The 12,560-nt window shown below is 43.6% G+C and overlaps 1 protein-coding gene across 4 annotated transcripts in view; it reads left to right on the top strand.

The window, feature by feature from the left end:
- The window catches only part of LOC109865325 (microtubule-associated serine/threonine-protein kinase 1), an 87,802-nt gene that overhangs the window by 24,027 nt on the left and 51,215 nt on the right, over nt 1-12,560 (top strand). The window contains exon 1 of one of the 4 annotated variants that reach the window (XM_031832866.1): nt 11,811-12,257. The exons of the other annotated variants lie outside the window; for them this stretch is intronic. Coding sequence (XP_031688726.1) covers nt 11,953-12,257 — 305 coding nt within the window. The 5' untranslated portion in view covers nt 11,811-11,952. Of the gene's footprint in view, nt 1-11,810; nt 12,258-12,560 lie in introns of those variants that run through there. 4 annotated transcript variants of the gene reach the window in all.

Here is a 12,560-nt window from a genome sequence, read left to right as displayed (position 1 = left end):
TCCTGTTGCTGCAGGATTATTTTCCTGCTGTAGCAACCGGCTCAAATTAATATCCTACCTCTGTACTAGCAGGTGGGCAGTAGTCAAAACAGAGCACAGGGAGTACATCACTTTAGATGTTTTTGGATAGTAGGTGCACACACTAGCTCCCCCCAAAACCGTTAGTGACTCAGTGTACTGGTAATTACTTGGTCTCTCATCATGATAGCTGAGTAATAATCTTCTTATCCATCTGTATTTCACAACATTGACATGGTAAACAACTGACTGTAAAGATCAACAACGTGCTCCACTCCACCTTATATAAACTTAGATCAGGTGCTGAATACTTGTCGTATTGTGGTGATATTGATTGCTGTTGCCTCGTGTGCACGCGGCAATAAAAATATGTTCATTTAAGTTTATTCTCCGGAGTTCTGTCCTATTTTTGTTCTTTAAACAACTGACTGTAGCGTATGTGGCTTGTTGATGGAAAGGAGTCCATGTTCCAAGGCTAAACATTATAATTCAATCATTGTCATAATAAGAAAAGTATTAGTGTTAATATCCAGCAGTACAGAATTTTACATAAATGTATTATTCAAAGAACATGGTTTTCCGTAGTGGAGGATTTGACAACCACTTAACCATACGCATCATCAATAATGATATTAAATGTCCTTCAGACTCTGTGTGTATGACACTGTCTGCCTCTGTGTCCCAAACAGCACCCTATTCCCTATGGGCCCTGGCCAAAAATAGTGCAATACATAGGGAATAGCGTGACATTTGGAACGTAGACAATTATATTTTAACGAGGTAATAGTTCCAGGTCATTTACCCTGTGTCCCTGTGTGGGTCTCAAATGCCACCCTATTCCCGTATGGGCCCTAGTCAAAAGTGGTGCACTATAGGGAATAGGGTGCCATTTGGGATGCTACCCCCTGCCTGCATAAGGGTCTGTTAACAAAAGCTATAGCTGATTCAATGCACCACCTCTCAGTCTCAGCCCAATGTAGCTTTCAGTCAATACACAGTACACAAGACAGCACTGTCCCTCCAAGCTTCTGATGATTGCTGTGTCACTCTACCTCGAAGACACATTTGATTTTTTACACCTAAAAAAGTCTAACCTTGTCATCAATAATAATAGGACGGAAAAGGGGGGAAAACATTTACCTCAGTTCAGTCAATAGATATTACAGTAAAGATATTTCAGTGCCTCAATTCGCTTCTGATTCTGCTGTGTCACTCTGGCTGCCTTGAAGGCATGCTTTGACACCTCAAGAATAGCCTACATAACTTTGTCATAAATCATGATAGGAGAGTTCAAATGGGGTAACCGACTGCCTCAGGCCTACAGTATGACCACAAGGCATAACATAGCCTTTTCATTATTCTGTTTGTTTTGCACCTACGCGCCTGTGACTGACATCATTTTGAATTACAGACGATAATAGAGTGCAGTTGCCCACCCATTGTTTCAAAAGCATAACAATAACAAAAATAGTGTCTTAAAGAGGCATATCACCTTTATAAAGGGTCATGATAGTCCTTTCCTCTTTGAGAAAAAATCTATAGGCCTTTCTACATCTGTGGAGGAACATTTGCATTAACATTTTGTTAGCATTGTCGCTAGCTCATTGTATGAGCTTAAAGAGCTGTAACATGGACCTAATATCCCTGTTGTGGACTATCCTATTGCTGTTAAAGTGTGCTAGCGGTAGCATTTTGCTAGCTGCCGTCGTGGCTAGCTCAGTCAGTATATTTTGGTTTGACAGCCTGGGCTCCAGATGTGTTGTAGTCAGACTCACTGATGTGTTTCCTAACTAGAACTCCCCTGGAAGGCTACTCTCTCTCTCTGACAGCTCCAGGCCCCGTCATCTTAAATAGACAGACAGACAGACAGACCTACAGGCCAGAGTTGTCATGTCTTGTCGCCATGCTAGCTACTGTAGCTAGACAGACAAACAGACAGAGAAATAGCTAGATAGACAGACATCCTCCTAGATGATGTAGCTACCATTTGAAATCATTTCAAATACTTCATCTGTGCTTGATTGAATAGTCCCAATACTTTAAACCCTGTCCATCTGGCACTCCAGGCAGGCAAACAATCAAAGTATTTTACCAGATTTTAAATAGTATTTGAACCCAGGTCTGACTGTAGCGATCTACCAGGGCCAAACGTTTCTCCGTCTGTCGGCATCCTCGTTTTATAGTGTAAAGGGGACAACATGTGTTCATCCCAAATGGCATCCTATTCTCTACATAGTGCACTACTTTTGACCAGATCCTATGGGTCGTGGTCATAAGTAGTGCACTGTATAGGGAATAGGTTGCCATTTGGGACACAGTCATTGTCTTCCTTCCCTTTTATCAGTGGATGTGAAAGAACACCCTGCTGTGAGCAGGGTTAGGCCCTCAAAGATCTATACAATGTTTCTCACTAAATTGGTCTAGATGGGAAGGTTTTTTGACATTTCTTCTTATCTTTCTTCTCCCTCCCGCCTGGCCTCCCTTTTCCTTCACTCAGCTTCCCTCCCTCCCTTTCCCTGACTCAGTTTCTTAACTCCAGACAGCTGTAAATGTTGCAGTCCCCCTTTAAGAAATCCCGAGGAAGTGTCAGAGAAAGTCAATAGACAATAGTGATTGACTGACACACACACTTCATATTGTGGCTTGATTGTGACCTCTGATTTCACTGCTTCACATCAGACAGCGGTAAACATTAAGAAACCCGGAGTGTCATGGAAAGGTCACCTGACAGGAAATTGCCTCGGGTCGATCAATATTCTAACGATCAGAAAGGTCTGCATGGTGTCCTGTCTGCCCTGTGACTCAGCATGCAGAAGACTACACTAATGTTTACGTTACATCAGCACACACTCATACTGTATAGACACGTACACACACAAACATACAGAGGCACACACACAAACACACACACACTGTCCACCATGATGATATACCCGTATAGATGGGTTGGGAATTACTGCACATAGTCTTTAGAACAGTCTACTATGATATACTGGACTAGCAGTCCCTTTACTAATAATAATTATCATTATAATAATCATCAATATAATAATTATTATTATAATTTGGTGGGTGCTTATATTTGTCCTATTTCACATGTGTTTTTTCATATCCCACCCTCCCTGAGACACGCAGTATGTGGTTACATAAGATGTAGGACTACTGAAACTACTGATCACCATGCTGCCCATACAGTATATATGGAAATCACACAAGTATAGTAAAACGTGTACACACACACACACACACACACACACACACACACACACACACACACTGTTTGTCTTGACGTAATGGTAGCTGTCTTCTGTGTGTTGTCTCTGTGGACATGGCCTTGTTATAGGAACTATAGTCATATAGTCATGTTGAGCAGTTATTTTAGAAAGCAATTAACCAGACCATAAAACATAGTGAACCTAAACACAAGCTGGTTTGCCATCCAAGGATTGTGTGGGTGGGTGGGTCGGTCTGTGTGTGTGTGTTTACATCAGAAGTGTCAATGTCAGTATCTTCCTATGATTGGGGGGGTAAATAAAATACTGTCTGCTCTGCAATTGACAGAAATGAAATGATGTGAGAAGAGGAGAAGTGGTGCACTCTCACCTTTCACTTTCTCTTTTACTCCATTTCTTGTTCTCTCTACTTCATTCACTGTTCCCCACACAAAGAGCACAATACGCTCAGTTGGTATCCTGTGTGTGTGTGTGCATCCGTTTGTGCGTGTGTGTGCGTGTCTGTGTGTGCACTCGTATGTGAGACTAATGGCAGTGTGCCAGTGAGGGGCCTGCACGGGGGATAATCGCTCTTCACACGAGTCATTACCACTGATTTGACCTTTGACCTGTTGACAGCCGCCAGATTGGGTACAGTAGGAAAGAACAACTAGCTATCATTCCCTCTACATGTCATCCTCCCCCTTACTCTGTTTATGGTTCTTTCCTCCCCTTTTATGTCTCTTGCTTACTCTTCTTCTTGTTCTGTCAGGCCCCCTCTCTGTTTCTCGCAATGTTTTTTAAATGTAATTTGTCAACGTATTGTGATTTGGAATCTACGAGGAAAATACATTGGATTTGAAAAAAAGTAATCAACTACGTTGTTTTGTGGGTAGAATTTCCCTCAACTGTTTCCCTCAAAATTTCGAACACAGGATTATGTCATCATTGTAACCAATTTTAAATACAGACAATCTATGTTGAATTTGTACACTACATGACCAAAAGCATGTGGACACCTGCCTGTCAAACATCTCATTCCAAAATCATGGGCATTAATATGGAGTTGGTCCCCCTTTGCTGCTATAACAGCCTCCACTACTCTGGGAAGGCTTTCCACTAGATGTTGGAACATTGATGTGGGGACTTGCTTCCATTCAGTCAAAAGAGCATTTGTGAGGTCAGGCGATTAGGCCTGGCTCGCAGTCGGCCTTTCAGGGCTCTGTAGAGGCCAGTCAAGTTCTTCCACACCAACCTCAACAAACCATTTCTGTATGGACCTCGCTTTGTGCACGGGGGCATTGTCTTGCTGAAACAGGAAAGGGCCTTCCCCAATCTGTTGGCACAAAGTTCGAAGCATAGAATCGTCTAGAATGTCATTGTATGCTGTAGTGTTAAAAAGAAAATCTCCACCTAACCTCTACAAGATTGGTGGGTCCCCCTCAGGACGGTTGAGCTAACGTATGCTAATGCGATTAGCATGAGGTTGTAAGTAACAAGAACATTTCCCAGGATGTAGACATATCTGATATTGGCAGAAAGCTTCAATTATTGTTAATCTAACTGCACTGTCCAATTTACAGTAGCTATTACAGTGAATGAATACCATGCTATTGTTTGAGGAGAGTGCACAGTTATGAACTTGAAAAGTTATTCATAAACCAATTAGGGCACATTTGGGCAGTCTTGATACAACATTTTGAACAGAAATACAATGGTTCATTGGATCAGTCTAAAACTTTGCACATACACTGCTGCCATCTAGTGACCAAAAATGTAATTGTGCCTGGGCTGGAATAATACATTATGGCCTTTCTCTTGCATTTCAAAGATGACGGTACAAAAAAGTACATTGCATTATCTTTTACCAGATCTAATGTGTTATATTCTCCAACATTAATTTCACATTTCCACAAACTTCAAAGTGTTTCCTTTCAAATGGCATCAGGAATATGCATTATCCTTGCTTCAGGTCCTGAGCTAAAGGCAGTTAGATTTGGGCATGTCATTTTAGGCGAAAATTGGAAAAAAGGGTCCGATCCTTAATCGGTTTTAAAAGATTCACTTGCTATCGAAGTCATTCCAAAGGGTAGGTTTAACAGAGCAAATGAAATGTAACCGTACTTATCATACATATCAATCATATAGCATCAATGATGCTATTTAGGCCTATATAACATTTGGGAAGTCATCAACAGCTATTCTATAAATTCAGCCCAGGATTCAACTAAGAATAGGCAATACATAAAGGTCTAGGGTTTCAAGCTCTGGTTAATTTCAAATAGAATCTACAAGTTCATCATAAATATGTTGGATTCACATCTCCATCTCAACCAAAAATACAAGTTAAAGAATAGGATTAAATCAAATCAAACTGTATTTAAAGTGCATTTAAAATTTGATTTGATTTATCACTATTCCTGAACATACATTTTGTGTTGAAATGGAGATGTGACACCAACAGATCAATTGTTCCTTTGTAGACAAACTGGAATTAAAGCCAGACTCAGTGGCACAGATGGAGCTAACCAAGCAGAAGATCTCCTTCAACAGTTGATATTTGTTTGCGTTGACAATCAAACACAATTCAATATCACTTTTGCAATATGGTAAATAGCCTATTACCTTGTCTACAAGTGAACAAATTATATGTTGGATTCACGTCTCCATCTCAACCAAAAATAAAAGTTAAACAACAGGATTAAGCCAGTGGCTCAGATGGAACTATCCAAGCAGCACTTCTCCTTTAAATGTTGATATTTGGTTGCGTTGTCAACCAAACAGAATTCTCTATTACTTTTGTAAGACAGTCAATAGCCTGATGTAAGGCTTTACTTCATTGATCACTTGCACCATGCACTTTAATGCAATCTCAACTAACTGCAATCCAGGCCATTTGGTTGTACTATTAGATCAAGCACAGTGATAACACATCAAATAAAAAAATATAAAGTTGTTGTAGAAATAAACAAAATATCTGACATTGTATTTCCCATTTGAACTTTAGTGTGCTTTTAAATGGTTGAAAGCGCTGTGATAACACGTTTAGGTGACAACTTAACCAAAAAATCTGACATTGATTTTCCATTAGAATTTGGTTGTGCTTTTAGATGGTTGAAAGCATAGTGATAACACATTGGGAATTCAACAAACTTGTGGCTGTCTTTTTGAGTGGGCGAAAATACGTTGGAATCTTATTGATACGTATCTACCAAATATGACCCAATTCTCCACATTGAAATGATGTTGTATGCCCAGTGGGTTATCTTCTCTTTCACAGAATAGAGAATAGATTTCAATCTTGTCCTCTTTCAAAGGCAGGTTTAACAGAGAGAGGCTGTGAGAGCATCACAGTGAGTTCCAGGCTAAGACAGATGGAACTGAACTGTGATATTTTAGCTTTGTGTTCCATTGACTTTCCATTACATTTATGTTTTTACATTTTAGTAATTTAGCAGACACTCTTATCCAGAGCGACTTAAATCTTAAAATAGCTAGGTGGGACAACCGCATATCTCAGTTATAGTAAAGGGGGGGGTGGACCTGGGTCTTGACTGCTATCTGGGTCCAGTGTTGCTGCAGCGTGGCCAGGGAGTGGTTCACCTCCTCAGCCTCCCTGCACCAGCTCAACACCTCAAAATGGCAGTGGAACAGCACCAAGGGAAAGTCCACCACGTACATGGGTTTCCTGGGATTCCTCTCCACATCCAGGACTTGATCCACTATCTCTGGAGCCTCCAGCTTCTGGCCAATCAGCAGCAGCACCGTACCTGGTGATAGAGAAAGGCCAGTCCTTTGATCTCAAATATGATAGGTCTTATGGGTCTGTGGCAGTGGGCATGGTAGGGTGAGCATGATGGACAGACTGGACCGTGGCAGGATGGTCCTCTGGAACTGCAGCACTCCTTGCACAGGTTGCGGAAGTCGTGGGTGCCCTCATAGCGTTTGGCAGCCGCTGCCATCAACACTACATCCAGAGCATGGGAAGTAGTACCGGTAGGTTCTGGACTGACAGTCGCAGCACGCACTGAATCTCTCCACAGCAGGTGACCAGTCGAGAGTCCTGGTGTCCTGGGGCAGGACTCTGTTCAGCATCTTCACATAAGGGAGCTCCGCCGCGTCCACTTTGTTCTTGACTTCATCGTCGACATGGAGAGCAAGTCTATGGATATGACCTGGGAAAAGTCACTGACTCCTTTGTCGGTTCAGCCACAAATGTGATAGTTAGAACTCTGCCGATCCTGGATCAGTTGAGTCTTCAGAAGAGCCAGACTTCCACAGTGTTGTCTGTGTTCTCCTGGACAGCAAGCGCAGCGCAACATGGCGCCGAGGATGGGTCGAGATATCAAACAGTCGGTCCCTCTTTTTCCTGCCACCAACATCAGGCTTCTGTCAACCTTCCAAAGATACTCGTTGAAGAGGTAGGGTTTCAGATGGTTTTCTGAAGATGGGCAGGGACTCTGATGTCCTAGCTTCAAAGGGAAGCTGGTTCCACCATTGGGGTACCAGGACAGAGAAGAGCTTTGACTGGACTGAGGGGGAGCTGCCCTCCTGTAGGGGTGGGAGGGCCAAGAGACCAGAGGTGGCAGAACAGAGTACTCGGGTTGGGGTGTAGGGTTTGAGCAGAGCCTGAAGGTAGGGAGGGGCAGTTCCTCTTACAGCTATGTAGGAAAGTACCATGGTCTTGTAGTGGATGCAAGCTTCGACTGGAAGCCAGTGTGGAGTGGACTGGAAGTCAGTGTGGAGTGGAATGGAAGCCAGTCTGGAGTGGACTGGAAGCCAGTGTGGAGTGGACTGGAAGCCAGTGTGGAGTGTGCGGAGGAGCGGGGTGACATGGGAGAACTTTTGATTTAGTCATACACACACACACACTGCCATTTGGCCTTTTTTCTCATCAGTTGTTATCACAGCTTTCTCCTCTGTTACTCTGACTGATCACCAGAACCCACAGACAGACAGAGACTGCATGGGCCATTGATTCTCTATAAATCACACAACCACAGACTGACTGGCAACTCTACTGTCAAATACTGTCGGAGTGACTGACTGCCTGCCACCGGAAGAGTTTGTAGCCTGGTGATGTGATGCAGTAGATTATCATGGATTATGAACTGCTGCCCACACAGCAGATTTGCTGCTTCATCATCATGTTTTACCAAATGTGATTTTTATTACAGTGTGACCTCAAGAGGTAAAGAGTCAGACACAGCAAGGGTTATTGATGTCTGGAAATCACAGATCACATAAGACAGGCAACACTACTAACTGACTGTTAACACTACTGTCAACTACTGACTGACTCATTGTTAACACTACTGTCAGCTACTGATTTACTGACTGACTGTCTGACTGATAACACTACTGTCAACTACTGACTGACTGACTATCAAACTGACTGATTGACTGCCATCGGCTGACTGACTAAACTGGCTGACTGCCTGCCTGCTACTGGCTGAGCCTGATGTCTGGATTAAATGGATTATGATACAGTAGATTAAAACGCTTTATATGACAGATTATGATGTTTTATGAAACTGCCCACACACCAGATTATTTGATGTTTCATCTGCATGTTTTCGTATAATGTGATATCATAGAAGTTCAAGGGTCATGTATAGAGGTCAAATGTCATAAAGTCAGAGTGCAAAGTGTAAAGTAAGTTCTAGACCTGGTGTTCCCTTAGATTGTAAACGGTCATGGTCAAAACATCTAGATTCAATGGTTGTAAAGATGGGGAGATCTGTCCGTAATAAAGAGATTCTCTGCTTTTTTGACACCACACTGCAAGTCCTCCAGGCTCTAGTTTTATCTTATCTTGATTGTTGTCCAGTCGTGGTCGAGTGCTGCAAAGAAAGACCTAGTTAAACTGCAGCTGGCTCAGAACAGAGCGGCACATCTTGCTCTTCATTGTAATCAGAGGGCTAATATTAATACTATGCTGCCAGTCTCTCTTGGCTAAGAGTTGAGGAAAGACTGACTACGTCACTTCTTCTTTTTATAAGAAACATTCATGTTTTGAAAATTCCAAATAGTTTACATAGTCAATCTACACACAGCTCTGACACACACACTTAACCCCACCAGACATGCCACCAGGGGTCTTTTCACAGTCCCCAAATTCAACAAACAAATTCAAGTAAGTGTACAGTAATATATAGAGCCATTATTGCAAAGAACTCATATTGCTTAAATGAACAGCAAACCTGGTTAAAAAAACAGATAAAGCAACACCTCACAGCACAACTCCCCCATGTGACCTAGATATTGTGTGTATGCATTGATATGTAGACTATGAGTGCTGTTTTAAATGGATGTAGTTCTGTCCTTGAACTGTTCTGGTCTAATAATGTTCTGTGTTGGACCCCAGGAAGAGTAGCTGCTATTTTCGTTACACCTAATGGGGTGTAACGATCTTAACAAAGGAAAGGAATAATAAAGACCTGTTATTGTAACTACAGGACGGGGTTGGACGTTCACATGAGTAGTATGTTGTGTGACTCTTTATTGTTGCTATAGTAACCGTGTACACCCAGCCTCCCCTCACCCCCCTCTCTCTTACTGCTTCGTGGTCGGGTCATTACAGAACGAAGCAAGGAAGAATTTATTTCTCATTTATTTACCTGGTTGAATGAATGATTCAATTCAATTCTGAAAGATGTAGCTAACGCTGTCTAGAGATGTGTCTAGTCTGGAGACTGGTCATTAAGGATAAACTAAACTGAACACAATCATGCTGAAAATGTTTGTCCACCTCAGAAATGTCATATGATATGCTATCAAAAACCTTTATGTTGTGTGATATAGTAAGGGTACTGCTCTTGATTTATGGTGGTCTTGGGATAAAGCCAGCAGCACACACACACACACACACACATAAACATACACTATCTAAACCAGATGGAGAGCGGCTGAGCCCACACTACATGACCATAACCGTGACTGAGAGATTTACCCTGTCACTCAGCAACACCAGAGAGGAGAGAGAAAACACACACACTTGTCTTCTTTTCCTTTCCATTTCTCTCTTTCACCCCTCCCTCTCTATATTCACCCCCCTCTTTCCCATGTTTCCTTCAATTTTTCATTTGTCAGCTCTATCTCAGATATTTTTCCATCAGACTAAAGTCATGAGAAACGTTATGAAAGACACAGCATGTCATCCACTGAGCATAGTTCCAGTTAGGTCTATGGATGACTCATCACTTCAATTCATTCTCAGGCTAAACCTCTAATGTAGTGGAACTGAACTCTGAAGAAATAAAACAAGGTATCTTTCTATTCTTCCCCTTCACTCAATATTCTCAACCCTGGTAGTCTCTCTTTCTCCTTTCTCTCTCACTTGTTCTCACGCACTCAATTTCTTTGTCACACATACTCCCCCCCCCCCCCCCTCCTCTCAACCCCATCCCGCTCCTTCTCTATATCTCTATATGTGGGTTAGAGAGTTCATTTAATCAAGCCACAGGAGAGGACAGTGACATTCAGCGTTACTTAGAATCCCACTTAGAAGGACCAGTCTGAACCCATAAAGTCCCAGACAGTCCTCTCGTCTCCACTGGGCCCTCCTTCATAAAGAAACTAGATTCATCATTAAGATGATGACACATTTAAAGGTAATGCTTACATTGGACAATTTAAGTACTGTGTTTTCTATACTGTATTATTGATTGTGTGATAAATTTGAAGGTTAATATACTATTAACCAACCGAATTTAAATAAACATGTAAGACGAAAAAAATATCAAATAGAAAGTTAACGGAGAGTAAGGACTGGGATGACTCTCTCAGTATTTCTGTCTGGTTCTCCTCCAGTCCTCAGAGAGTTGTAGTGTAATGGTGTTAAGCCACTTCCAAAACCAAGCCTAATGCATTTCCCCTAAATATTTCACCACCCCTTCTCTCCAAATGTGTGTGTGAGTTCATTCACAAGCCTCTCCTGGTGCCTGAGTGACACAGAGAGAGATCACTAGGTGGTTTTTGGCTGTTTCCTTGATGTTAGCTGTTCTGACGAGGAACAAACACATGAGAATAAAAAAAAAAGAAGGGATATGGCGGTGGAGGGAGGGAGGGAGGGGGATTGAGAGTGGGAAGGGAGGGGGGAAGGAGTGGGGAGGGAGGGGGGAAGGAGTGGGGAGGGAGGGGGGAAGGGAGGGGGGAAGGAGTGGGGAGGGAGGGGGGGAAGGAGTGGGGAGGGAGGGGGGAAGGAGGGAGGGGGGGGAGGGGGGAAGGAGTGAGGAGGGAGGGGGGAAGGAGTGGGGGGGGAGGGAGGGGGGGGGGAAGGAGGGAGGGGGGGGGGGGGAAGGAGTGGGGAGGGAGGGGGGAAGGAGTGGGGAGGAGGGAGGGGGGGAAGGAGGGAGGGGGGGAGGGAGGGGGGAGGGGAGGGGGGAAGGAGTGGGGAGGGGGAGGGGGGAAGGAGTGGGGAGGGAGGGGGGAAGGGAGGGGGAAGGAGGGGGGGAAGGAGTGGGAAGGGAGGGGGGAAGGAGTGGGAAGGGAGGGGGGAAGGAGTGGGGAGGGAGGGGGGAAGGAGTGGGGAGGGAGGGAGGGAGGGGGGGGGGGGAGGTGGGAGGGAGTGCTTTTTTTGAAATGCATCAATGCATTATGGAAATTGTCCTGCTGTTTCAGACATGTACGTATACCGCTCGTGCATGTGCGTGCGTGTGTGTCGTGTACTTACCTGCTCATGCGTGTGTGTGTAATTTACATCCCAGCTGTATAGAGCAGCATGCTATCTGATGCAATGTGGAACAAGCCTAGCCCAGGTCTTTGTCATGCTGTGTTAACGCTGTGCGGCTTCCTACCGCTTCTCATCTGGCTGACAGCTACCCTTCAAAACCAGCACACTGGAGAGATCTGGCAGAGCAACCAAAACAGACTTGACACGTACACATACACACACACACAGAGGAGAAAAGTGACATCATTTTTACTGGGGGTCATTTTTCGGGGCTACAGTATGCCGTCGTCATTGGTCAACCATAGATTGAGGAAGGAGGTCAAGGAGAAGGAGGAGAAAGGGAACAGTCTACTGTGGGTGATTTTTCAAGGCTATACCATATTTCTCTCCTATGCTGATAGTGGTGTATAATATGGAGAATATATATTAGTGAGGGATTTCAGCCAACTACAACACAACACCGCTACGTACGGTTCCCTGACTACAGGAAGTATGGTTGTCATGGTAGAATCACACCTTTTAAAGCCCTCCTCCCGCATAACACCATCTGTGTCACACTCAGTGTGTGTCCATGTTTTTTTCTCTTGCATCAGGAGGGTTAATCCTCATTTATATGATAATCTCAACACATCATTACCTGCCCCTCTCCTTCTCTC

The sequence above is a fragment of the Oncorhynchus kisutch genome, linkage group LG1, assembly GCF_002021735.2.
Source record: "Oncorhynchus kisutch isolate 150728-3 linkage group LG1, Okis_V2, whole genome shotgun sequence".
Taxonomy (NCBI): Eukaryota; Metazoa; Chordata; class Actinopteri; order Salmoniformes; family Salmonidae; genus Oncorhynchus; species Oncorhynchus kisutch.
Note: the sequence above shows the minus strand (reverse complement) of the source record. Positions and strands in the feature narration are given on the sequence as shown.